A 26,895-nucleotide genomic window follows, 5' to 3' on the forward strand; every position below is an offset into this window, starting at 1 on the left:
AGTGAACAGCAAATATTGGAGTCACCGCCCCCATTCAAGTTCTCGATGATGCTAAGATGAGAAAACACTGGACAGAAAAGCCACGAGTAGGCTACCTTGACTAATATGCCATCTGCGATACGCAAAAGTATTGTTAATTACACTATTTAGGTGAACTATGGCTAAACAGTACGACGTTTTATTGAGGTTGTTGATTCTCGGAGATTCGGGGGTTGGAAAAACATGTTTAATACGCAGGTTCACGGATAATGAATTTCACCCGTCGCATATTTCTACCATCGGTAAGAAAGATGTCCACTGAGCTGACCGCTAGGGACATTGTTCAGTTAGTGAAACTTATGAACGGTATTTTAAGAAGTGACTAACAAATGTGGATTCTTATGTTTTCAATTATTGCTAAGGAACTATTACTGCACACTTATTTAGTGAAGAGACAAAGTTCTGACCTTTACAAAGACACATGATGAAATGGTCTTTAAGTCACCTAAGACATTTCCAAAGGGTCTGTCTTCAACAGAATTTTTCTTGTACTTTTTGAGTGTGTTAGGGCAGGCACTGCTCTGAGACAGTGTAAGTGAGTCTTCCCGGTAATTACATTGTGAAGGAAGGGGTTCGTGGTTGAACAGGAAGTGATGGAGAGAAACCAATTCCTCCAATTGTTTCATCTGACCACTCTATCATGTTTAAGTATGTTCTGACTGGCACAAACATGCACCATGATCTTGTTTTTACAGCAGTTTCTTCCACATAGTGGCATAGTGAGCCATGGTGCCCCAGTTGAACAGGACTGGAGTGATTTATATTGTGGCTTTATTTGGAGTGTTAAACTGTGAACCATAAGCTGATGTACAAAAACCCTATTGTTTTTAGTCGTCTCTGTGTAAGTGTAACGGGGGTGTAACAGATCAGGAGGACATCAGCCTGTTGCCTCATTCCTGTTTTGACTTTATGTTTGTGTTTAAGAGTCATAAATGGATGTTGCGCCAGGTGAAGATGATATTCGACGGTGCAAGCAACACTGCATTAAGACGACACAGCTGGATTGGCTAAGGAGTTCACTTGTCCTTTAGCTCTCTTTGCAGTTGAATTGGGTTACTTGTGTTACCCCACCCCTCTCCACTACGTGATGGTGCTGTTGAGTGGTGGACAGGGTTGCTTTCCTAGCCCTTACTGATACACACTCGGGTCACGTTGGGGAGATGAAAACACAGCTGTAAATAACAACTATTGAATGTCAGAGTCTTACAGCGTGATTTAACGTTATCCTCTCTGAGTTACTAAAGGATCTTTAACAGGATGTCTCCAAGCAACCCACGGCAATGGGCTTCCATGACTCAACAACCTTGGAGCTGTTTGTGAGACTGTGCTCTTGGCTTGGAGCTGTTTGTGAGACTGTGCTCTTGCCTTGGAGTTGTTTGTGAGACTGTGCTCTTGGCTTGGAGCTGTTTGTGAGACTGGGCTCTTGGCTTGGAGCTGTTTGTGAGACTGTGCTTTTGGCTTGGAGCTGTTTGTGAGACTGTGCTTTTGGCTTGCGCATCTGTTGAATGTGTTTATTTGAATGATCGTTTTGTCTGACTTTCAGGAGTGGATTTTAAGATGAAAACGTTGGAAATCGACGGCCTCAAAGTCCGAGTTCAGATATGGTAAGTGAACTAAACCCCTGTGGCTGTGTTGCTAGCAGCTGCTACGAATCCAGTAGCAAGTTGTTCCCTCGCTCTCCTGTCAGTAAAGAGCTGTACTGAGATGCACTGAGATGCACTGAGATGTACTGAGATATACTAAGCTGTACTGAGATGTGTGTTGGTGTTGATGCAGGGACACCGCTGGGCAGGAACGATACCAGACCATAACCAAGCAGTACTACAGGCGGGCACAGGTACCCTCCACACTGACAGCATAATAGTGACGATTCAGTATGGTATGTAGAATGATGAGTGGTATGTACGGGTGGATAGTAGCATGGTAAGTCAGTATATAAGGGGGGTCAGATGGCTGAGCGGTTAGGGAGTCGGGCTAATAATCAGAAGGTTGTTGGTTTGATTCCCAGCCGTGCCAAATGACGTTGTGTCCTTGGGCAAGGCACTTCACCCTACTTTCCTCGGGGAGAATGTCCCTGTACTTACTGTAAGTCGCTCTGGATAAGAGCGTCTGCTAAATGACTAAATGTAAATGTAATGTAATATAACCAGTACAGTATGGTAAGGATAGTATGTGTTCAGTGGTTATGAATGCATGTCTCTCTAATACTGGATCATATGCCTTGTGATGTCCACCAGGGGATTATTCTGGTGTACGACGTCACCTGTGCTCAGTCCTTTCAGCACATAGCAAAGTGGGCTAGCGATGTGGACGAGGTGAGGCTGACCCACACTGAGAGAAGACTCTCTTCACTCTCTCTTCTCGTTCTTTTTTACCACTTGCAATCTCTTACTCGCTCTCCCTTTTCCTCATATTCCCTGGGAGTAACCTCTTCCTTTTTAAACTGTCGGTGTCCTTGTTCGACTGGTCTTCTTGAGTGACAGGTGTGTGGGTGTACCACCCTTCCTGAGTGTGTGCTTGTGTTGCAGTTTGGCCCTGACGGGGTGCAGAGGATCCTGGTGGGGAACAAGTCTGACGGAGAAGACAAGAGACAGGTGGCAACACAACAAGGAAGCCAGGTAAGAGACAGGTGGCAACACAACAAGGAAGCCAGGTAAGAGACAGGTGGCAACACAACAAGGAAGCCAGGGTGTTTTTCCCTTCCACTGCTTGAGCAACTGTACTAGACTGGATAGATTGATATCACACATTCCTTCTTGTGGCAGTCAACCACTTTGTATTGTTGTTGTCGAGTACGTTGTTCTTTTGTGTGTGTTGCAGTTGGGGAAGACCTATGACATGTCCTTCTTCGAGACAAGTGCCTGTACCAACCATCACATAACCGAGGTCAACTGATCGACCGGGCGACTTCTTCACTCCGCAGATATCGACACCGTCCTGGAAAACGGCTTTGTAACGTTTCCATGTGTGTTGTCCTTTACAGGCCTTCACCCGGCTGACTGAGCAGGTCCTGCAGGGTCAGAGAACACACTACAGCTTTCAGGAGTCCATAGGAGACTACCTCGACCTGGCTGCCCTGGAGGACGAGGAAGGAAAAGACGTGGAAACTACCACTCAGAAGGGCTGCACCTGCTAGCAGGGTAACCCTCCTATGGACCGCTGCCCCCTAGTGGTGGAGGGTGTGTTGCACTGCCCTATTCTGCTACGTGTTGACTTAGCCTAGCGTTTGTAATATGAGGATGTTTTGTTCACCTGTAAAAGCTGCACCCACAGAGCTTCTCTGTGTTGTTCACTGTTGACAGATAGGCCATGGACTATCTGTGGACTGCCAGCATGGAAAGGGCTGTTGAAAGGCTTGTGGAGTTGGATGACATGTGATATTATTGATGTTATTTTGATGATGACGATGTTATGATACTACTGATATATCAAAAATGGGCCACTTTTGTTGCCGTAATGTATTTTTGAAATGTATTCATTTGATAAATGTTTTATAGCTGTTTCCACTGTCCCTAATACGAGTGATAATTAAAAACCAACTGCTGTTAAACAACAAGCTGTCTTCCATTTGAGGTGAGTTGTGATGGTTAGATTTCATGAGGGCAAGATTCCATCATGAAACTGTGGAAACCCAACTTAACTAATAACGCGTGAAAACAAACCCAGCCAATCATTATCAAACAATGATGGTTCAGTCACTTATAATTCTCAGATTCTTTTTTATTGATGATTTATTTTATTTTTGGGGGATGTAGGTCTTGCTAGCTGGAAGTAAAATATCCAACTCAACATGCTGTTCTTGTTTGCTGTCTGATTTTCTATTATTTTCAAGGATTATCTTGGTGCCACTCAGTGTTGCAGTGAATTGATGTTTAAAAGAGTGAAACTGATACAAAACTGTTTTGTACATTTGGGATACAAAATAAAAGTTTGTATTTAATTTAAATTGAATTCAATGCCTTATAATCCACTAGCCTACAAAATTTACCAGAATAGATTTTGAGTGAGGCCCCGGTCTGTGGAGAGATAGTTGAAGCAGTCATTCATATTTGATCACATTCTAAGAATACAGGTAATTAGTTGATAAATGATTGATAGCTAGAAACTGATACAGGTAATAGAATTACCAAAAAATAGTATATTATATAGATCATAATATATTTTTCAATGTCTTTGATGGAGACATGACATACATATTAGCAGGTTATGTTATAGAAATGTTCCTCAGAAACTTGGAGAACAAATGTTCCATTGCTCTAATACCCTAATGTAAAGGTAATGCATACAGGCAGACACATTTTTCTCTAAATTAGATTATTTTGCTTTATATTGCCTCCTTATGAGTTTATATAAGTGATGTTCTGCATACATGGGTTTACAAACTGAAACATGAGTCTGTCTACTTCAGTCTGAGTGAGAGTATAGTATGTCAATTGTGTATCAGTTTCCTGCCCAGCAACCTGATCCTCAGGGAGGCAGTTCCCCAGTGTGAAGGCAAGCGGCCGGAGGCAGGTGTCTGGAGGCAGGCGGCTGGAGGCGGGCTTCCCAGGCTTGTATAGTCCCTGCTTCTCTTCCTGGTCAGTTTAGAGGAAGAGCAGCGTTAAGAGGAAGAGCAGCGTTAAGAGGAAGAGCATCGGCATGACGTTCATCGCCAAGACCTTCTACGACCTGAGAGCCACGACGCTGGAGGGCGATGCGGTGGACTTTAACGTGTTCAGGGGGCGGGTGGTGCTGATTGAGAATGTGGCGTCTCTCTGAGGGACCACCACCCGGGACTACAGCCAGCTCAACGACCTCCAGCGGAGGTACCCTCATCGGCTGGTGGTTCTGGGGTTCCCCTGCAATCAGTTTGGCTACCAGGTCAGTGTGGAGACTGGAGTGTCTATAAGGTCACACTAAACCTTCTTGTGTCCTGTCTATAAGGCCATTCACCTTGATCCTCCACAAAAGGAGTTTTAAAAATACATTATCTGTTGAATACACATGTTCATACTGTAGAGGATTTCTTGTTTGTTTTTTAACAGGAGAACTGCAGTAATGGAGAGATCCTGAACTCGCTGAAGTTTGTCCGACCAGGAGATGGCTACCAGCCTGGCTTCACCATCTTTGAGAAGTGTGATGTGAACGGCACATCCACCCATCCTGTCTTTGCGTATCTGAAAGACAAACTTCCCTACCCCGAGGATGACCCCCACTCTCTCATCCAGGACCCCAGGTTCCTCGTCTGGAGTCCCGTCACCAGAACTGACATCTCCTGGAATTTTGAAAAGTTCCTTATTGGGCCGGAAGGAGAGCCTTTTAAGAGATACAGCAAGAAATTTCCCACCATTGATATCGAACCTGACATCCAAAGACTGCTGAGACTAACCAAGACCTGAAAATAGCCCAGTCATGATGACTTCACATCCATAATAGATTTAGAAATAGTGACATCCATCTTTTTGAGTTTTACTAAATGAAGGTAATGTTCTAAACTATGATGTGAGTATTATCTGATGCCTTGTAAATACTTGAGATTTGGATGCCACTATAGATTAAACATGTGTTAGCACTAGAAGCTTTGTATTTCAATTATTATTGTATTTGACTATATAACTCATTATTAAAATGCTATTCAACAGATAACTTAACACCTGGTTTTAAATACTCCTTGTATTATAAATACTTTTCTCTACATTTGCCTATGGCTCGCCAGCAGATGGTGCTACAGATTAACTGATGGTTTTAACTGACAAATAATTGTGTGAATACTTTTATCTCTTGATATAAGAAACAGGAACAAACCGGATATTTCAAATGTCCTGTTGGCCAAAAAAAGAAAATGGTTGTACTCTAGTTTAGAAAATTGCTTGTAGGAAAACAAGGAGTCAATTAAACGTCTATTTTGAGATGACTTGAGAAATTCAAAGAGATCACTGAAAAGGTGTGCAGTGTTGAGTTTTTATCTCGGTGTGTCCAAATATTTCTCTCGCTCATTGTGTGATCTGGAGCAGGGATTTGGTTTAGTATGGCAACAATATCCACAAGTTTCAGCTTGATTTGGCCTTTCATTTCAGAAGCATTGCTTCTCTACTCATGTCTTTAATACACACTACTCCTGTCCATGGAAAACATTTTATAAACACGTTTAGTTATTCTATTCAGACGGCTGTTGACCCATCCAGGACTTTCTGAGTCGGGGTTCTGTGTCAGCCTACCTAACTGAGCACTGCGGAGTAATCCTTAATGACATGTCTGTTAGGACAGCCGCAAGGCAAGATACGTGCTGTAAATACGATGTTCATAATCGGCTTCATGTCCAAATCCGTAGAGCTAGTCTACATCCTTTCAGAGGTAGCCTGGTTTACAAGATCATTGATTGTGTGGATTGGTGAATAGAAGTCTCGAAGGCCAATACAGTAGCCCATTAGAGAAATTTTGAGATTGTAGGCTATTGATATCGACAAAATGTTGAAGAAAAAATGTACTCCACGTCTTTCCCTCAGTTTAGGCAAATTCATCATATTTTTTCCTTGACAGAGGAAACATCTACCAAGTCAGGTGAGCAGTATTGTAACCACAGTAACGCTGGCTCTATTGTATGAAGCCCTTCTCGCGAGAGTCCTCCATAGTGAGGGAAAGCTTGATGATCTCATCCCTTCAGCAGCTGCATAGCGCAGCCAGACAAACCCCGAACTTTGGATCAAACTTCTAAGTTGCATCTGTAAAAAAGACGCCCGCGCAATTTAGATTTTCAACTGGGACTGAAACATCTTTCATCAAATCCTTGTATATCTGTGTATAGATTTCAAAGGATCTTCCATAAGAAACAAAAGGACGTAAACGCAGAGTATTGTGTTCATGACATCCAACATTGGGGGAGAGGAGAAAAGGTGAATCCAAATCGTGCTACAAATTTAGGGTAAGTGTTGCGTGTTTTTTAGGTCTATATGGCCGTCAAAACCCCACCGACAAAAATGTTAACAATGTGGTGATGTGTGTATTAGGATCCTCTATGGATGGATAGGCTGCATGATGCGCAAGCAATGGTATTCCTAAATTGGGAAGGAAGGAATCAGTGAAAGGTTGATGTGAATTTAGAAGGCGCATTATTTTTTTCTGCTCGTGTTTAGACCAGACCCCTCGATAGTAATACTGTGTCCTTCATACATTGTAAGTAACACTGTATCCTTCATACAGTGTATCACATTTGTCAAGGACAGTATGGATTGTTCCAAGTCCCGCTTTGTGAAGCGTTTCACAGGTGGCACGGAGCATGAGCTTGCCGTATTTAGCAGGAGGTGTGTTGCGGTCCATTTGTAGTTACCCCAGCAGGGATTTCAGTAGACTTCCAATGATTCATGAATATTTCTGTATTCTTTGTTAGAAATATCCTTTGATGTCAATGGGCCCGTTATGTGTCCATGAACCGTATGTAATGTCTTCCTGTAACACCTGGAAAAGGCCGTTATAGATATAACTAGGTGAATAGCTATCTAGGTTTGTAACTGCTGTCCAGACAGCAGGCAAATTAGGCTACACAGCGATTACACGTCAAATAACAGGAAAGCATGCCCATACAACATGTCTTGCCAGAACCACGATGACAAAATGGCAAAAGTTTTCAAGTACAAAGGAATGAATTGTTATGGAATACGTTTATGACCTATAGCTGTGACAGAAATGAAACACAAATGACAAGAGAGTGTTAAGGAATCTCCTGGATTTACCAGTTAGGAGTTGAAACCGATATCGAATCCATTAACCTATGTCCCTTTAGTGCTGGACTTTTTTGTGAGCAGATTGGTGGCTTTAGGTAGAAGTTAAAATGAGAATTCAAATGAAAAACTGTTCCCTGCAGTGGCAAATCTGGATTCACTTTGACACGAGATGTAAACTTGGCCACTGACAGGCTGTTTCTCACTGCCCCGGTAGCTGTCAAAATGTGTCCACGTTCAGTATATTTACAGTAGTGCTAGCAGTCTGTTCTGATCGTTTATCATATTTGCATGCTTTCATGCGCGTTGCTGATTCAATTTTGAAAATCACAGCGGATAGTTTTTATTTTGAGCTTGTGTTTTAGTTCTTCCCCCCCTTTCAAGGAAATGAAGCTGTTATGTTTTTTTACGGTATGATCACAAAGAACTAAAGATCCTCAAACACAACAATTGTTCTCTTTTTGACTTCCCATTTTTACATTTTGTCTAACAATAGATTATCATGTTAATAAGGTGATATTGTTCCAGGAGTTAAACACGTATACCTACACCAGCCCTGGCCTCTTCTAATGAGTTTTTTCTTATAATGAATCTAGTGCAGACACTGCAGTTTACTATCACCACAGGGACAACCCATCTAGCTTTAGAATAATCTCCCATGATAGGCCACGTAGTCTCTGATTTGAGCTACAGACAAAAATATCATTCAAGGTTAAAATACGAGCTGTGCTGTGGAGGTGGGGAGCCCACAGATTCCTCCGTCTGAACAGGTGACCACAGAGCAGACCGGTCGCAGTTTGAGGGTCAGAAGCTTCACAGCTCCCTGGTGTATTTTAGTCGTGAATATTGATGATTGTTTCATTTGGTGTTCCGAGTTCTGGAGGTGATTTGTGGAACAGACGTGTGATACTGTTTGGCCCTAAGAACACTGGGTAAAGAAGGTACAGAAAAAACATGCTGATGGCAGGAATGCTCCAAGGCTGCTTGGAAATGCAAAGTGCTCCTCTCTCACACTTCCCCCTCCTTTCCCAGACACTCATAGTTGAGCAAGACATGGTTTCTCTTGATTGCGCTTCTTGCTCTGTAACTGTCATGTTGTGTGGTGCTGTCTTTGTGGTGGCAGCTTTCCTGGCTGTTGAATCAGGGTTACTGTAGGTTCCCATTGTTTCCTGTGAGCTAGCTGGAAGGGGTTGGGGTGAGCAGAGATGAGAGGGGCAACAAGAGGAGCTTTGTGTCACTTTATGAAGTGCCTTTCTGTGGAATGTGTATTTAATGTTAAGTGTCTGCAATGAATTACATAAGCTAACTTTTTGTGTGGTTTATGGAGCCATTTAGTGGCAGGTAGCCTTTAAGACAGCAGCTTAGAGCATTGATTGAATTTCCTTAAAGTTTGCTTGGCTGTCTACATTCACGAACAGGTGGTTGAACCTGTCGTTATTGTTAATGATAATAATACATTTTATTGAAAGGTGCCTTTCTCGGCACACAAGGACACCTTACAGGGTACATCAGACATTTAAAAATAGCAAAATAAAGAAGAGCCCCTAGATCTCTTTAATAAAGTTTGTAGGTTAATTTAATGAGGCATTCCTTCCCAAGAACACATGTGTTAGTTCCAGTCTCTGCTATCTCCTTTTAAACAGCCTTCAGATTGTGTGAGATGCGCTGTGCTGTGTGTTTAGCCACCTAACATCCAGGAGACTGCATTTGTAGCCGTTCATGGGCAAAGCCAGACTAAACAGACCTTGGAATATCCTCCAGAACGACCGATAGGACTGGTATCAAGTTGGCCTAGCTTTTCCCGTGAAACCGATCCAAACTGATGGTTTGACCCTGAAGAACTGACGTTGTGACAGATGCCCAGGGGATGGACGCGGTTACATCAGTGGTTAGGATGAGCCTTGGGTGTCACTGAGTCCATGACAGTCACGTGTGTCTGGTCGCACGTGGCCAGAGACATGAGGGGATAGTGGTTCGTGTTGGGACATGGCCTGAGGCCTTGTGAGTGTCACTCTGATGACCATGCCTGACAAAGCTGACCAGGATGATGATGACAGCTCTTGTGTGTTTCCTGCTAAACTACGGCTGTGGCTTTGTCTGGTGGAGGCTGCCTGTCTGTCAGCCAATGGAAGAAGCCAGAGTACTGGGTACGCACAATGGTGATGATGTCATCTCTTTCAGTGCACTGTCACAGAGCAAACACACAGACAAAGAGAAGAGCCCACTCACTCACACATATGAAACTGTTGTGGTTTGATGATGACTGATGGAAAAATCACTTTTGTTGTAAATATGAGGCGTGACACAGGTGTGAGCTGATTGGAACAGTGATGTTATTTTGGCCATGGCAGAGCAGTCTGCTGTCCTGCTGCTCGCCCTGAAGTCCCATCAGCTGTCAGAGGGAGAGATACCCTGACATGTCCTGACCCTCAAGCCCCAGCCTGAGCCACAGTCACAACAGAGCTCATCTCTGGGAAACAAAACACAAACAAAGCTGGAAATGGAGCACCACTCCCAGACAAACGTCCACTCAGGGTTTGGGGTGAAGGGATGTTTTGGAGAGAAAACTAGCTTTCTGTAATGAAACCCTGGTCCCTGGTGATGTGTTGCTGCAGGCTATCTCTGCTGGCATGGTGACGATGTATCTTGTGTTGTCTGAACATGTTTGTCAGTCCCTACAGTATCGGATAAGCAGACATCTACTCTCCATTTCTCTCTTTCGCTCTCTATCCCCCTCTCTTTCTTTCCCTCTCCTTCCACACCCACCTCCCACTAGCAGACAGAGTACTAGGATTCCACAGAATTTAAAAACCCAGTCAGGCCCAGGCCCCATGCAGAGCCTCTGCACGTAGGAGCAGCAGATCTTCCCATAGGAAGACCACAGAGGTTCACTGTTGTGCCGTGGACAGAAGACTGAGAGGCAGTGCGGCAGGAATGTTCCAGGGCTCGGTCATTGCTCAATCTGGATATCAATCTGCAGACAGGTCTGTTCAGCTAGTTTTCATTCCTACCACTTTAACGACTGTTTTTGTTGAGTTCAGGAGCAGCGCGGCGTGTAGCAAAACTGGAATTCTTTCCATGCAGCCCAGTGCCTCGTGTTTTCTCCTGTGAACTTGAGAGCTTTGCAAACCCCGGCCACTTTAACGAAGCATGCAGTACATTAGTGAAACAGTTGTACTGGCGCACGCCCCCCCCCCCCCTCTCTCCCCAGCTTCCTGCATCCCGATTTGCAGAAATCCGTTTTCTCATTGCTCAAAGATTCCTCATCCTGTAGTGGGAGGATGTGTGTTTCCTGTGAGTTATAGCGGGCCCCAGGCTTGGGGAGATGGCTGGACTGAAGCAGCCTCATCTCTGTCCTGTGCGGGGGGGAACAGAGAGAGTCTTACTCTATATCAGACAACAAGGATTGGGGATTCCCTCATTAAAGGGGGACGTACCCCAATCACACCTTCAAGGACACATAATTGCCTCCTGGCTTTATGTTTGGTTTCTGCTGAACTTTGATTTGATAGACTTTAGAGACTTACTGGGTAGACTTTCCAGACAGTGTCTGACAAAGAGCTGGTTGGATCAACTGAATAGCACACATGGCTCCCTGCCCAGGCCTGCTGACCTCCAAGCCTGTTTCCTGTGTATTTCATTGATATACAGTATTCCTGGAGAACTTGGCTACAGTGTTTCTGTGAGAGGGAGATGCATATCGGCTCCTCCAACTTAGAGCTCCCAGGAGTGTCTTCCATCTCACCCCTTCAATAATATGTAGCACTGCAGTTGTGACAGCTCTTTTCTAGTGGTGGGGTTATCTAAAACCAGTGAATAAATGATAGGGAAGGAAGCCCTTTAAACCCTACTACATAAATGTTACAGCGATTGGACGAGACTCGAATGCATCACGAGAAATGGCGGTTTGAACATTGTTCTTGAACACGGCTCGCACACGGACGAGCTGTGTAGGTGCACAGTGCATGACCGTGAGAAAGTTCTCTGTTCTCTTCTGAGTTGAAGGACAGTCCGTATTTGTGAAACATTAAATAGTTGATACGTTTGCAGGAGAGAATGACAGTGTTGGACTGGCTTGATCTAACGATGGGCAGCCAGAGGCTTGGGAAAGAGGCGTGGCATCTGGGAAAGAGGCGTGGCATCTGGGAAAGAGGCGTGGCACCTGGGAAAGAGGCGTGGCACCTGGGAAAGAGGCGTGGCACCTGGGAAAGAGGCGTGGCACCTGGGAAAGAGGCGTGGCATCTGGGTAAGAGGCGTGGCACCTGGGAAAGAGGCGTGGCACCTGGGAAAGAGGCGTGGCACCTGGGAAAGAGGCGTGGCATCTGGGAAAGAGGCGTGGCATCCCCGTTTCTCTGTGTGACTTGGGGAACCGTTGCTGCTGGCTCCGTGGAGCAGGGGGCCAGTGTTAGCGTGGCGATGCTTCCTGACTGGACTGCTAATTAGCATAGCTCTCCTGAGAGGGAGCAGCTCTGGAAGGAGAACACCTTCACCTGCCCCGCCAGGCCCTCTGCCCTCCTGCAGCTGCACTGCCAACAACACCACCTCACACAGCCTCACACGGGCTGCTAAAACATGGCACTACCTCACAACCTGTGTGTGCTGTGGGGATCTGTCTGCAGTGCTGTTTGGGTCCTGTGTGTTTTGTGTTGTTGTTGTAAAGATGCTAATGAGGGATCAAATACAGCTCCATCTAACACTCAACATGTCCGTCCCCCCCACACACACCCACCACACACACACTTTTGGGGATTCTGAGCCTTGACTATGGAGGGGGCGCTTGAGAAGGGTGTGTTAATTGCGTTCTGCTTTCCTTGAGCCCCATGAAGCGAAACTAAAACGGAGGAATTGGTACAACTGTCAGATGTTGTCTAGCTAATACAGCGTATGCTAATCTCCTGAAATCTCTTGTGTTCATGACTCTGAATGAGGCTCTGTGTTCCAGTCTCTCTGTTTGATGGGAAGAGGAAAAGATCTGGCTCCACCCAGGGACCTGCACTGAAATGAATTGTGCCTTGTATGAAAATGACTTCCGTACTCTGAGTTGCCGAGCAGGCTTAGAGTGTGACTGTGTGTGTGTGTGTGTGTGTGTGTGTGTGTGTGTGTGTGTGTGTGTGTGTGTGTGTGTGTGTGTGTGTGAGTGAGTGTGTGTGTGAGTGTGTGTGTGTGTTCTGCAGTGCAGGTCAGCAGTAGTGCATCATGCAGGTTTGGACATTGCTTTCCTGGCACAGCCTGTGATTTAGCACGGCCCCTGTTATGCAATGCTGCCTGAATTATTGCTGCACAAATGACTCTGTATGAATTGATTAACTCTGGGGCTTTACTGTATATAATTGGACTGGAAGTGCAGCAGTCTGTACCTGGACTGATGCCCAGATCAATGACTGGAAATAGTTTATATGCAAATATTGTGTTGTTAATACTGTTACATCGACGAGTCCTACCCTGTGACATAAGACACGTTGACCCTGCTTATCTGAAATCCACATCACTTCATCCTCGTCCAGGAGACGTGTTCAGAGTTAAGTGTTGAATAAGTTCAAGTGTTCAAATGGGACCCGCTTACGGGTTTGTGTATACTGTCAAAAGATGTTGACGATTTGAGCGGTACCTTATCCTCTTCCTGCATCAGTGCTTCCAACTCTGTAGGGTTACTGTCAGCTGTGCTCCTCTGTAGGACACACTGTTTCTGCTCCACGGCCTCCCTCTTCATCATAGCCTGGCACCAGTGACAACACGGCCTTGGACCGGAGCCTGCTTTCCCCTGCAGTCAGCAACACCTGCAGCCTGGATCTTGTTAAATGGGCTTACATGGTCCTACAGTATTCTGTAACACCACCGCTTTATATATGCAACTTTATTAGATGGGCTTCCTATTTTCCGTTAGCTAATGCATTGGTAGTTTGAGGGGTTAATTAAAAACGGTTCATCTTTTCGAGAGCACGACTTGTGTGGTAAGCAGGCAATTAGCGGCTGGGATCATCAGAGCGGGAATCTGGTGAGTGTGGAGGGATATAAATGAAGCTTTCACCTTGAGCTTTACCCCAAAGGAAAGGTGGGTTCCTTTCCTGCAGTTGCACCATCTGTAAACATTGATCCACACACCGATAGCAGTTGTTATTTCCAAACTACCCACAGCTAATCTTTGCTGTAGAAATTGGATGATGAAGAACATGGATTTCCATGGTTTGTTTCTGGTAAACAGATGATGATAACAGTATTTTGTTGCCAAGGCCTGAGGTTTATCCTGAGGCTAGCTGGGTTCAGGCTAGCGGCGCTAGCTGTTTTTGTGGGTGTTTTGGAGCTCACGGTGGCTTATCATATGTTTACTCAGTGAGATCCTGACCCTCCCTACTCTGCCTTTTTGTAGATGTCACATCAGCTTGTCTCCCCGTCAGATCACCTCCTGAAACCAGCCCTGGCAGCTCACGTCAACACCACAAACTCACACGCCAGTCTTAGCTAGCTCTACGAGCTACACATTCTTTAGGAAGAGAAAGCACAAACGTAGGCCTGCCAAGAGAGTAGCGACATGATCTATGTTCTCACTTCTCTTCTATCTTTGCAGCTGCTTCTGTGATGTGCTCTGTGTTTGTGCTGCACATTTTTCACTTAGCATGGAGGGACGGATCATTTGTGGGATTTGAGGAGTTTTTCCCAATTTCCCAAATTGATGCTCATTGAGTAATAAGCTTCATTTAAGTACTTTGCTACTTTGCTACTTTGCTATACTTTTGTACAATTTGTATTTTCCCTGTTGCTCTGAGCTACAGTCCCACTGTGAGAGCCAAGTGAATGATTTACAAGCATCACAGGCTTTTGCAATGTTGACACCTCTGCAGTGAGAATCTATCAGGTCACTGTCAACTGACCTTGCTGCTGGACTGCAGCTTGTCATTAAGGCGATCACTGCTCTCTCTCTCTCCCTCTCTTTCTGTCTCTCTCTCTCTCTCTCTCTCTCTCTCTCTCTCTCTGTCTCTCTCTCTCTCGCTCTCTCCCTCGCTCTCTCTCTCGCTCTCTCCCTCGCTCTCTCCCTCGCGCTCTCTCTCGCGCTCTCTCTCTCGCTCTCTCTCTCGCTCTCTCTTTCACTCTCTCTCTTGCTCGCTCTCTCTCGCTTTCTCTGTCTCAAAAAAGGCCCTGTCTAACTGGCATATTACCATATTGCACATATGACAGATTCTTTTGTAGGTTTGGTTACGTAATGTCCAGTTGACGCCATCGACTGTCCTGTTGTCCTCTGTTGTCCTCTACTGGCCCCAGTTACAGGAGCAAATGGCTGTTCTGGCGCAACACCAGGTCTGGACTGGCACTGGGCTGTAAACCAAATTACATCTAACAGACTGGCACACTCACACACTCACACACATCTATACACACACACACACACACACTCTCACAGCAGGAAGGACTCCCAGCTCCCCCATCCTCTCTGGGTGCATAGAGCCCAGGGCAGGTTCAATGCAGGGGGCTGCAAGATCAAACACACACCACATCCTCTCCTGCACCACACAGCAAAACGTCCCATCCAAATGGTGCCATGCCATTGATGTGATGAAAGGACTTCCCCAGATGAACCGTGGATGCAGTTTGTTCATCCCCTCTCCTGCTGGACCACCGCTCTGGGTCTGCCGTTGGTCTGAGAGTGATCCAGAGCTGCTCAGTATGTCCATGACTCAGGTCAGAGCGAGCCCTCCCGTGCTGTGGCCAGGATGCCTGGCCTCTGAAGAGCAGCTGGGAGGAAGCCTGCTGGCTGGCCAGTGGCCACCAGACACGGCCTCTGAAGAGCCAGGAAGGAGAGGCTGCTGAGGCACGGGTACTTCAGCTCCCGTGCTCACTGTGCTAATTACACCGCTGCTAACCCCACTGCAGTGACGGACCATTCCAGTCTAGCCGCATTCACTGTGTGTGTGTGTGTGTGTGTGGTGTTACTACACACCCCACACTCACATTACCCTCCCTTCCAGTGAAGACCAAGATGTTTGTTTGGTAACAGTTTGGTTCACCAGCTTTTCCCTCAGAAATCTGGGAGGGGCGTTACCGTTGTCGAGTGCGTTTAGGAAGGTGACAGAGAATACAAGCGGTTTATCTTCCAGCCTCTCTCTCCGTGCCCCAGTTCTACCCTGGTGCACTGCTGGGAAATGCTCCCGTTCCACTGGAGCATTAAAAACGAGCGCTTTGTCGCCTAGCCCTACGTGGCTGAAACCCTGCCAGAGCAGCGGAACGCTGACATCTTTAATTATTGTGGTGAGGGATGTGAACGTAGCTGCTAATCTAGCATAAAGTAATGCAGCCGTTGATTGATATTCAGAACTGAAGGTGGGTGGGGCTGGAACACTACCAGACTCTGATGTGGAGAGGTCACGGAACCAGAGCGGTAGGACTGGCTGAGAGAAAGTGAGGGCAGTTTTCAGAGAAGAGTCAGAGTCAGTCACGGTAATAAGCTTACGACCGAGAACCCCCCACCCCCCCCCCCCCCCCTCCCACACACACAGACACACAGACACACACAATTTCTCTCTCCTCCTCCTCACTCATCCAGAAACTGACAGCGGGGGACCCTTGGCATTCATCAAAGTCTGTCAGAGTGAGCTACACCTACATCAAGTCACAAGGCATTCTGGCTGCTCACTGCACAGGACGGGAATGTTCCAGGGAATGTTCCAGTGGGTTACTGGGAAAGGTAAGCTGCTGGGAGAGAGAGGGAGAGAGGGAGAAAGGGAGGGAGAGGCTCTGCTTGGAAAGGGTTGTCATTGTGGTCTTGGCAGAACAGGATTGATCTGTGGTTGTCACGGTTAATACATCCAGATGTCTTTTGAAGTGTCTCTCCATCCCTGGTGTTGGCGTGGGTCTGCTAATGCGACAGTGAGGATCTCTGTGCTGCAGACGCACCTGAGGGGGCTGCTCGTTCTGCTTGCTGAGTCTGAGCTGCTGCCGTGAGCGCTCCAGGGCCAATCAGCTGGGAGATGGGCTGAGGTGGCTCTCTGAGTAGGAGGTTCAGATGGATCTGAGAGCGCTGGGCTCAGCCTACATATCCTCTCTCTGACCCGCTCTTACGCTAGCAAGCCTCGGTTTGACTGCTGAAACCTATTAGAGTCCCTCAGAGCTGTGTGTGTGTGTGTGTGATACTTTGTTGGAGCATGTGTAGAGTAGAAGTGCTTCCTGGTGCAGGGACAGGGCAGGCTGAGGTAAAGTGTTGGTTCAGAGGCAGGCATGGCAGAGAGAGGCAAAGTGCAGCCTGGAGCAGACTTCAATCCCCTCCTACCGCTAAGAGCCAGGCAGGAACACAGACAGACAGACAGAAAGACAGGCAGGAAGGAACACAGACAGACAGGCAGGAACACAGACAGACAGACAGACAGACAGACAGGCAGGAACACAGACAGACAGACAGACAGGCAGGAACACAGACAGACAGGCAGGAACACAGACAGACAGACAGACAGGCAGGAACACAGACAGACAGACAGACAGACAGACAGGCAGGAACACAGACAGACAGACAGACAGACAGGCATCCAGCTCATTAGAATGGTTCACATTCCTCTTCAAGCCCCGCTGCTCGTCCTCTCATGCCCTCCTCTTCAGAACACCTCCAAGCTGTGCTAACATCCCACCACCTCAGAAGTCTTCTCTGCTCTGTGAAGGCTGCCTCTCACTGCCGTGCCCCCCCCCCCCTCAGATCAGATCTATCAGACCGGGCCTGTAGAGAACTTGTAAAGGAGAACCTCTCAAACTGTGTGGGGCTGAACAGTACGATGAGCCCAGTGAGGTCATGACGCCAGGCTAGCTAGTCTGGGCTCCGTGTTCAGGTCTGACGTTGGTTGCGGGGTATCAGGTCTCTGGTCCTGGGGACTGGCTGAGTGTAGCCCCATGTGAGGTAGACCACCTAAGCAGTATCATTAGCTCTTAAGCGGAGGCTGAATAGAGCTCCCAGGCACTAGAAGCATACAGCTCTCGAATGACTCGCTGGCATTATAGTTCTAGCCCACCCACAAACATGCAACTGTCGGTGAAAATAGGAATGGAGTAAAACTCTCCCAAAAATGTCCTCAGGATAGTTTACAAGGTAGTGAATGCTACTGATAGGGAGTCAGATGGCTGAGCGGTTAGGGAATCGGGCTAGTAATCTGAAGGTTGCCAGATCAATTCCCGGCCGTGGCAAATGACGTTGTGTCCTTGGGCAAGGCACTTCACCCTACTTGCCTCGGGGGGAATGTCCTGTAAGTCGCTCTGGATAAGAGCGTCTGCTAAATGACTAAATGTAAATGTACTGGAACGTATTAAGGTGGGTGGCTAGGTAGGTAGGTAGGTAGGTAGGTAGGTAGGTAGGTAGGGGGATAGATAGTTAGGTAAATAGATGGGTAACTAATGATGGTGTCTCAGTCGATGCCCTGCCAGATCAGTAGTTTGTCTGGAGCTCAGAGCTGTCCTCCAGAGTTGGCTTCAGTTCAGCACTCCATCGCTGGCTAGCTCTGCTCACTGACCTGTGATGCTCTGAAAGTGAGGCGTTAGCGCGCTGCATGAGAGTACGCCGCTGGTGAGATGGAGAGGAGCAGCCACTGCTCTACTGTCAGAGAGCGCCAGGGGAGCGGTGGCCATCGCGTGTGCTCTCACTCTCGTACATCGTCTCTCGCAGTTCAGCTTTGCTGCGGTTTGCTAGAGTCTAGATGAACATTCCTCCTGTTGGATGAGCTGAATGTCATTGATGAATTGTGAAACCAAGCTAACAGAGGCTCTCGGCCGTGAAGAGGATTGTTTTCTGAAACTTTCTGCAAGTGGGATTTCTCTGTTGTTTTGAACTGGAGTGTCTGTGTGACAGCTCTCCTGAGGCCTGCCTGAACCTGCCGTCGCTTCTCTTACTCACTGACTCTTCACTTCCTCCTCTTTGATGACATAGATGAAATTCCAGAACTCCTTCTGAGGTTTCATGATGCGGGTATAGGTTGTCTGTCTGGAGGCGAGTGTGTGTGTGTGTGTGTGTGCGCTCTGCAGGTGTCTGGTTGTCTGTGCTTGCTCAGTCAGTCAGCTTGTCTCTCCAGCTGCAGAGAGAGAGGAAGAGGTGGTGTTCACCCCCGCAGGACTGCCGTGTCACTTCCTGTGCCCCAGACCTGTCACTTCCTGTTCCCCGGGCAGCTCTCAACTGCAGCTGGGGTAGGGCGTATTACGACCTCGACTCACCCCTCCCTCCCTCCCTCCCTCCCTCCCTCCCTCCCTCCCCCCCCCCCCCCCCCCCCCCCTGCTGGAGAGGCGTGGGTACACATATCAATGTTGTGTCTTTTTCTTCACAAAGCTGTAAGTCTGTGTCTGCCCCCTGCCTGACCTCCTGTCTGACCTCCTAGTCTTCCTCTCCAGTACTGTGGTTTGGCTGTGCCATGTGACAGACCTGGTCTGGGTCCTGTTGCGTCTCGCGTCAGGAAAAGATGACTTGGAAAAGTGCGTGCGTCAGTGTTTCACTGAGCTGTGAGTTATGTCCTGGTGTTTGTCAGCTGCTCGTCATTTCTGAGTTAGACTGACAGAACAGTCTGGACCACCTGATTACAGACTTCTGTGTCTCAGCGGAATGAGTCACACTCGCATGGTATGGCTACTGATAACACACACACACACACACAGAGTCACACCCTCCTCTCTTTGTAGTAACCTCTCATTTTAACTGCCCTCTTATCAACTCTCTGTTTCTCTCTCTCTGTCTGTTTGTCTGTCTCTCTCTCTCTGTGTCTGTTTGTCTGTCTCTCTCTCTCTCTCTGTGTCTGTCTCTCTCTCTCTGTGTCTGTTTGTCTGTCTCTCTCTCTCTCTGTCTGTTTGTCTGTCTCTCTCTCTCTGTTTGTCTGTCTCTCTGTCTGTCTGTCTGTCTGTCTGTCTGTCTGTCTGTCTGTCTCTCTCTCTGTGTCTGTCTGTCTGTCTCTCTCTCTCTCTGTTTGTCTCTAGCAGGTCTTGTGTATATCGTCCTCGTCAGTTTGGGGCCTGTTATCAAAGACCTCTCTGTGTTCTAGAGGAGGGTCCCGGTGTTTCCCGCACAGGACCAGGACAGAGGGACCTCTGTTCCTGCCCCCCCCCCCCAGGCCTGAGAGCCCTTGGGGGGGACAGGGAAGGCTGCTGGGGCTGAGTGATGGCTCTTTAAGAGCCGTGCTGAGACAGCCAGCCACTCAGCCAAGCAGCATCAGGAGAGGTGATGACCAGGCTGCAGGGCTGCAGGGCTGCCCAGGGCCTCTGCTGTGTTGTTGGGTCTCCCAGAGCAGTCTTCCTGCCGTGGCCCCTCTGTTCAGGGGACACCCAGGGGAGCTGCTTTGCATCGCCCGCACATGTTGTTTATTCTCTCCCAGCGACGGACCTTGGACCCAGAGCAGCACAGGCCTGCTAGCACAAGTGTGCCTCCCAGTGTGTTCTGGGAGTTGTAGTCCCGGTGTGTTTTGGGAATTGTAGTCCCAGAGTAAGTGCTCATGGCAAATCTTGCTGTGCCTCAAGAGAACTTGACTAATTATATCTGGCTATAGTCATTTATTTCCTCAAGCTTTTAAAATGAGAGCTCATTGTTTCTCATTACTAAGCGCTTACAGAATGCCTGACACTATGAAGCTGGGCACGAGTTTTAGAAAGCTTACATAATTCATATCTGTTTCATCCTGCGTTAACACTGTCCTAAAACTCAGTGGCTTTGATGCGGTTGTGTTCTGTAACAGTGTGTGTGTGTCTCTCTATCTCTCTCTGTCTCTCTCTCTCTTTTTCTCTCTCTCTTCCTCTCTCTCTGGCTCATCTCTCTTCTCTCCCCTGGACAACAGCTAAAGGCTATAGGCCCAGTTATAGGAAGTTAACCTTTCATCCCCTGACACATGACTCAGACTGTAGATCTGAGGTCTTGTGGGTGAGACTCATGAGTGAGACTTGTATGTATCATTCAGAGATTACTCAGGAACCTTCCCAAATGTACAATAACGCACAACACACACACACACACACAATTCTGAGAGGATGTAAGGAAATGGGCACACAGGATATGTTTGCTCTCTTTCTCACACCACACACACACACACACACTCCACATTCACGCCAGTCTAATCTGACAGCAAGTAAATGAATGACGTTTTAAAGATAAGATTTGAGATGCTGCAGAATGATATGGTTTGTGACGTTTTTGGATAAACGTCTGAAAGTGGGTCAGAGCTGCCTTTCTGGTTTGATAAACAAACACAGAATGTGAGCAACAACAGCATTGGGGTTTGATTGAAAGTAAATAGAAACTGTTGGAAGTCCAGTTTAGTTTATTTATTAAAAGAGGGAATTATCTCTGATTAATCCCGCTAGCGTTTGGACTGGCTCTGCCAGATCCTCCAGGGTTCAGGGCTCAACGGGAGACGAGGCTGACGAGATCTGCTGTGTCAGAGGATCTGCTGTGCGGTGATTACCATGTCATGATCAGCCTGGGGAAACACAAGACAACATTGATTCTCTCTTTGCCTGCTGTTTTGGCGAAGTTGAGGCAGTCACCATATTTGTTATTCCTGGCCTAGCTGTGTGGTTGAACAGGACCCCTTTCATACATTATTTGGGCCTCTGCCTCCGGTTTTCTTTTAATTCACCTTTCTATGCAGATTAGATTTGCAATAACAGGATTAGACACATTCAACGTTATTTGTACAATGATCAGGTAGATCAATGAACAAAGTGTGTTTTCCCACCAGTGTGGGTCTGAATGAATGTACCTCAGCAGAGTGTGGACATGTCAGGGCGTGTGCTGTTGAGTAATGTAGGCCAATCACTGAGCTGACAGCCGGTGGATGATGGGATCCAATACTGGCATCAGGGCTGACTGACAGGGAGGAACCTCATCATCTGGATGTGCCAGTGAGAAGAACATCAGTGAGCCCTTGTCTGAGCCTTTCTGTGAGCTCGCCTTGTTTTATCCAGTAACGTCCTCTCTGCGATGTGGTTGGCCCAGCCTGGCTATCCTAACTTCCTCTCTGCGATGTGGTTGGCCGAGTCTGGCTATCCTAACGTCCTCTCTGCGATGTGGTTGGCCGAGCCTGGCTATCCTAATGTCCTCTCTGCGATGTGGTTGGCCGAGCCTCGCTATCCTAACGTCCTCTCTGCGATGTGGTTGGCTGAGCCTGGCTATCCTAACGTCCTCTCTGCGATGTGGTTAGCTGAGCCTGGCTATCCTAACGTGTGGAGGAATGTCATAGGGATCACAAGTCCAGTTCAAGGCGACAGGAAAGCTGCCTGCTGGCCCTGACTAAACAGATTATTGATCAGTAACTGCAGAATTAATTGACAAATCGAAAACTCCTGATTTCTTTAACACTGAATCTGTTATTATTACATCAGTCAAGCTGTAATTGGTTTATCGAATTACCTGCAAAATATACTGTAGGATTCTGGATTGTGACGAAGAAATAGTTTGGCTCAGGTAAAAAAAAAAATGATTAAACTCGTTTTAGATTTGTCTGAGCTTTCATGTTCTCCCAAGATGCTTATGCTGAAATTGCTTTGAAAAGTAGGCTCCCTTATCTGAAATTGAACATGTCAGTGACTTTTTACCTACTCAGAAAGCCTTGAGGGGCAGGACACTCACACCCAAAATGCATCTCTCCAGCCAGGTTTGTGAAACCCAGAAATCCCTCCTTTCAGTCGAGCTGAATAGAGATGTCTGAACGTATGTGAGGCTGCGCTGGACGGTTTTACAGCTAGTTATGTGCCTCTGGCCGTCACAAATCCCCTCCTGATGGAACAGGAGAGTACATCCTCAGAAAGCCCCACAATGTGAAGAGAGGGATACAGAAGGAGAAGAAAAGAAAGAGAGCTGTATCTAATTGAGCACATGCCCGAAGAACAAAAACAAACTTTTATCAAGGGCTGGGGATGGAGGCGGGAGAGGCGGAGAGAGAGAGAGAGAGAGAGAGAGTGAGTGTGGGAGTTAGAAATGGCTGCAGAACAGTCAGATGATTAAACAAGCAGAAAATTCCCTTTACCTTCAGGCCTGGAAGAGAGAGTAAAGTTATAAGACTCAGTTCTTTCCTCTGTGCCACTCTGCATGCTGAGAGCAGGTGAGGCGGATGTGTCGGCTTGACCCAGACAGCAGAATCAGGTAGCCTTGCTCTACACACCCAGACCACAGGGGTTTGATTTCAGCGTGTTCATTATGAAGGACCACTCGCTAAGCTTGGGCTCCTCAATCCTTTCTACTCACTTCCAGGGAATGTGATGTGTCCCGTGGACCCTTCTTGGTGTCCACATCGATGGGTACTAACGCTTCTGTTCCTTCTTTAAACCTAACCTTCTTCCTGTTGTGTGTTTCAGGGCTGTAACAGCGACCCCGGTCAGACGTCTCAGCAGAGCGAGTCAGATGATGCCCTCCGGTCCTCAGAGCAGCATGCAGGCCTGACCGGCACAGTGGAAGCCTGGTTTCTCCTCCTCCTTCCTGTCAGCCTCCCCCTCTCCCTCTAGGGCCTGTGCACCAGGCCCCCCATGCTCACAGGGCCTAGCATCCAGCCGTCCAGCCGTCCAGCCCTGGAGGCAGCCATGCCCGCCTGAGTGCCCAGGTGACGTGCCCCTGGCGCCGGCCCCAAGCCCAGCCTGCAGTGCCCCATGGAGCAGTCCGTGGGCGGATCAGTCCCTGCCAGTGACGAGTTCTACACCCGCCACCTCCGCCTGGCCAACGGAGGCTTGCTGCCCCCATCCCGCCTCGACGGCCCTGGCCACCCCCTCGGTGCCGTGGGGGTCCCCAAGATGGGGGTCCGAGCACGTGTCGCTGAATGGCCCCCGAGGAAAGACCTCGGGGCTCTTTGGCACGTCGCCATGGAGACGGACGCTCCGGGCATGCCCGTGAGCGTGCAGAGCCACGCCAAGCTAGGTCACATGATCAGCCCCCAGGACTCCTTCATGTTGCGCAACATCAGCAACACGCTGAGGAGCAGGATGCAGAACGCCAGCAGCCACGCCCCCGACAACCACTACCTGGCGCCCGGCAACCAACCAGGCTCTGCCCAGAGGACCCACCGTCGCATCCGCCAGCGCAGCAACAGTGACATCACCATCAGCGAGCTGGAGGGTGGCGGAGGGGACAGTGGCGAGGACTGGGGGCCCTCAGGGGCCACCAAGTGGTCCCCTCTCCACCGGGAGTACGGCAGCACTTCCTCCATCGACCAGCAGGGGGCCTCGGGCGAGAGCTTCTTTGAGATGCTGAAGGGCTACCAGGGGGTCCAAGGAGTCCAGGGGGACCAGCGCAGCCCCGCGCCCGAGAGGCTGGAGGCCCTGCTGACCACCACAGGACACCAGCAGGCCTCCGTAGAGCAGCAGGGGGAGACCTCAGACAGCCCCCAGCCCAGCGGCAAGACCAAGGACAGAGACAAGCACCCCAAGAGACGCTCCAAGTCGGAGACGGGGGGAGAGTCCATCTTCAGGAAGCTCCGCAGCGTGCGCGGGGAGTCCGATTCCCCCAAGGGCGGCTCTGACGTGGAGGACTCCAAATCCGAAGACCCCCCCTTTAAACCCTGGATGTGCCAGAAGGGCTTCGCTCACTACGACGTCCAGAGCATGCTCTTTGACCTGAACGAAGTCCTGCAGAGTCGGCAGATGGCCGGACGGAGGTCCAAGAACACGACCACGGGGGCGTCTGCTGCCGCGGCCGCCTCCACCACCTCCACGCTCTCCTCCACCCACAGCCTGGCCTACAGCTCCCCTGGTGGCAGCCAGGAGGACCTGCACGCCAGGGACAGCCCTGGCCTGGACCCGGGGGACGAACAGAGCAACGAGATGCTGCTAAGCTGCCCCTGCTTCCGCAATGAGATAGGAGCCGATGGCAGCGGAAGGCGCAAGGTGGGGGCTGGGGGCGGGGCGGGGGGCGGGGCGGGTTCCTCTAGGGTGGCCGGTGGCGGGGGTGCAGGGGGCTCTGGGACCCTGGGGGGAGGGGAGGGGGGCCTGTATGAGACATCCCCCAGCTCCCACTGCAGTAACGCTGGGGTGGCCGTGCTGGAGGGGCCCAGGGACGCCCCCAACGCCCTCAGTGACAAGGGGAAGCACTACCTGGTGGAGCACGTTGACCTGGGAGCCTACTACTACAGGAAGTTATTCTACTTGAGAGGTGAGGTGTGGTCCCAAGCTTACAGCAGCATGCAGCCTTCTCAAATGTCAAACATGATCGTCGTGGAAAAATCATCCGGTCTGTCCCGAAGTATGTGATGTTTGCAGAGGAAGGGACAATAGCTGGTTTTATTTAAATTGTATAAATGTTATCCCAAAACAACATACAAGTATTCCATATAGACTGCAGCACAGCAGAAGATGGAGGATCAGAAGGGCATTGTTCTCCAGTCAAGGGTCTGTATTTCCTGGCTTCTGAGTGTTCCCTCTCCTCTCTCCTCCCAGAGCACTGGAACTACTTTGGCCTGGACGAGGCGCTGGGTCCGGTGGCCGTCAGCATACGGCGAGAGAAGCTGGAGGAAGAGAAGGAACTCGCCCAGCAGTATAACTACCGCATCATCTTCAGAACCAGCGAGGTGATCCGGGCCACTCCGCTCACGTCTGTCCTGTTATCAGCTGCCCTGCCTGGCCACATCACAAGCTTTCCCATCCTGATTCAGGGACCCCCCCCCTCGTATCTCACCAAACACAAATATAACAAATGGATCTGGGCTGTGTCTCTCCTGCTCCCTGTCAGGTTGATGATGTGTGGATCAGTTGTGTGTCTGCTAGGCAGAGATGAGCAGTCCTAGCTGGAGGTGAAACGTCCTGTGCCGGTGTTGCGTAACTTCCCCAGGGCCTCTTCAGTTGTCACCTCACATCAGCAACGTGTAGAGAAGCTAGTGGAGGCTCTCGTCTTCGCCCTCTCTGTGCTGCACGACTTCACAGCCACCGCAGACAATGTGCAGATCTCCTGGAAGATCTCCCTTTGATGAAAGGGCCATTTGTATTTGTGGTTTGGGTTTGCTTTCCGGTTAAGCACCGCGTCTTTTGGTCGTGGTCCAGTGTTTTATGAAATCAGAGTTGTGATCCACCTGGACAGGTGTGTGTGTGTGTGAGTGAGAGATTCCTCATTAGAACCTCCAAACCAACCCAAAATACCCCCAGGACCCCAACCTGGAGAACACTGTCCCATTGTCAGGGCTTCCTCCTGGGGTGAAGGAGAGACAGTCTCCCCCTCTCCAGCTGCATATGATAGCAGAGTGATTGAGTTCAGTGGTGGAGCAGAGCACAATGAGGACTCTGTGTATGCAGCATGCTTCACTGGACCAGCCCCCCTCAGCTCTGCTTCCTGTTTACCCCAAGCCAACGTTTGATTGTTAGCTGCCCATCCGTAGCTCTGTGTCAGGTTGGTTTTGAAGGACTCGCTGAGGCTTCTCTTCTGAGTTCTGGAGGGGATGTGTGGAGCTGTGAGCAGACATGCCCCTGAGTTCTTATCTCTGTGTTCCATCTCTGTTTCGGGGAGAAATATTACATGTTCAGAGAACAACAGGGATTCCTCCGGCACATTCCATCTCCTCCGCCTCTCCCTACACTTATTGGCCTCTGTTTTTCTTTCCCTCCCTCCCTTCTCTCTCTCTCTCTCTCTCTCTCTCTCTCTCTCTCTCTCTCTCTCTCTCTCTATCCTTTCCTTTTTCTGCTCTCCTACTCTCCCATCTTCACTCCTTCCACCCCTCTTCCTTCCTCATTTAATTCTCTCTCTCTCTCACACACTCTTTCTCTCTCTCCCTCCCTCCAGCTGACCACTCTGCGGGGGTCTATCCTGGAGGATGCTGTTCCCTCTTCCTCCAAGCATGGCACCGCCCGGGGGCTGCCTCTAAAGGAGGTGCTGGACTTCCTGCTGCCGGAGCTGGACCTACCCTGCCTCCGCCTGGCCCTCAACACGCCCAAGGTCACCGAGCAGCTGATGAAGCTGGACGAACAGGGGGTATGTTTACATTCCTGTTCCGGAACTTACTGCAGGTTTGTTTGTCTGACCTTTTATGCAAAGAAAACGAGAATTGCTCCCAAGGCAGAGTCATGGATCTGCTCTTTCTGTTATTCTGCCCCGTGGCAACGGCCCTTTGACCGGAACTGTTATAGGGACTGGTAAAGCTGGTCTAAACTGGTTCATAGTTCTTTGATTACATCTGCATTTTTGTCTTTCTGTTTCTCTCTCCTCCCTCCCTCCCTCCCTCCCTCCCTCCCTCCCTCCCTCCCTCCCTCC

At 48.8% G+C, this 26,895-nt stretch overlaps 3 protein-coding genes across 6 annotated transcripts in view; all 3 read left to right on the forward strand.

The window, feature by feature from the left end:
• The first annotated feature begins 1 nt into the window (after position 1).
• Positions 2–3,969, forward strand: LOC124487604 (ras-related protein Rab-15-like). 3 transcript variants are annotated; one of them, XM_047050048.1, is made up of 8 exons: positions 4–281; positions 1,583–1,643; positions 1,816–1,876; positions 2,277–2,354; positions 2,568–2,633; positions 2,669–2,727; positions 2,860–2,925; positions 3,023–3,114. In XM_047050048.1, the coding sequence occupies exons 1-7, from the start codon at positions 158–160 to the stop codon at positions 2,918–2,920; spliced, it is 510 nt and encodes a 169-aa protein (XP_046906004.1). In that variant the 5' UTR covers positions 4–157; the 3' UTR covers positions 2,921–2,925; positions 3,023–3,114. The 3 variants fall into 3 exon arrangements, with proteins under 3 accessions (XP_046905996.1, XP_046906004.1, XP_046905989.1); XM_047050040.1 differs by having other exon boundaries at positions 2–281; positions 2,860–3,969; XM_047050033.1 differs by lacking the exon at positions 2,669–2,727 and having other exon boundaries at positions 12–281; positions 2,568–2,657; positions 3,023–3,967.
• A 661-nt stretch (positions 3,970–4,630) lies between these two features.
• gpx2 (glutathione peroxidase 2) lies at positions 4,631–5,621 on the forward strand. The gene is made up of 2 exons (XM_047050076.1): positions 4,631–4,899; positions 5,064–5,621. The coding sequence occupies exons 1-2, from the start codon at positions 4,678–4,680 to the stop codon at positions 5,415–5,417; spliced, it is 576 nt and encodes a 191-aa protein (XP_046906032.1). The 5' UTR covers positions 4,631–4,677; the 3' UTR covers positions 5,418–5,621.
• A 1,039-nt stretch (positions 5,622–6,660) lies between these two features.
• Positions 6,661–26,895, forward strand: part of LOC124485962 (signal-induced proliferation-associated 1-like protein 1) — a 35,857-nt gene continuing 15,622 nt past the window's right edge. Inside the window, exons 1-4 of one of the 2 annotated variants that reach the window (XM_047047877.1) lie at positions 6,661–6,940; positions 23,028–24,810; positions 25,095–25,225; positions 26,428–26,616. In XM_047047877.1, coding sequence (XP_046903833.1) covers positions 23,316–24,810; positions 25,095–25,225; positions 26,428–26,616 — 1,815 coding nt within the window. In that variant the 5' untranslated portion in view covers positions 6,661–6,940; positions 23,028–23,315. Of the gene's footprint in view, positions 6,941–9,975; positions 10,721–23,027; positions 24,811–25,094; positions 25,226–26,427; positions 26,617–26,895 lie in introns of those variants that run through there. The other variant, XM_047047886.1, reaches the window with a different exon arrangement.

This window comes from Hypomesus transpacificus, chromosome 3 (assembly GCF_021917145.1).
Source record: "Hypomesus transpacificus isolate Combined female chromosome 3, fHypTra1, whole genome shotgun sequence".
Lineage (NCBI taxonomy): Eukaryota > Metazoa > Chordata > Actinopteri > Osmeriformes > Osmeridae > Hypomesus > Hypomesus transpacificus.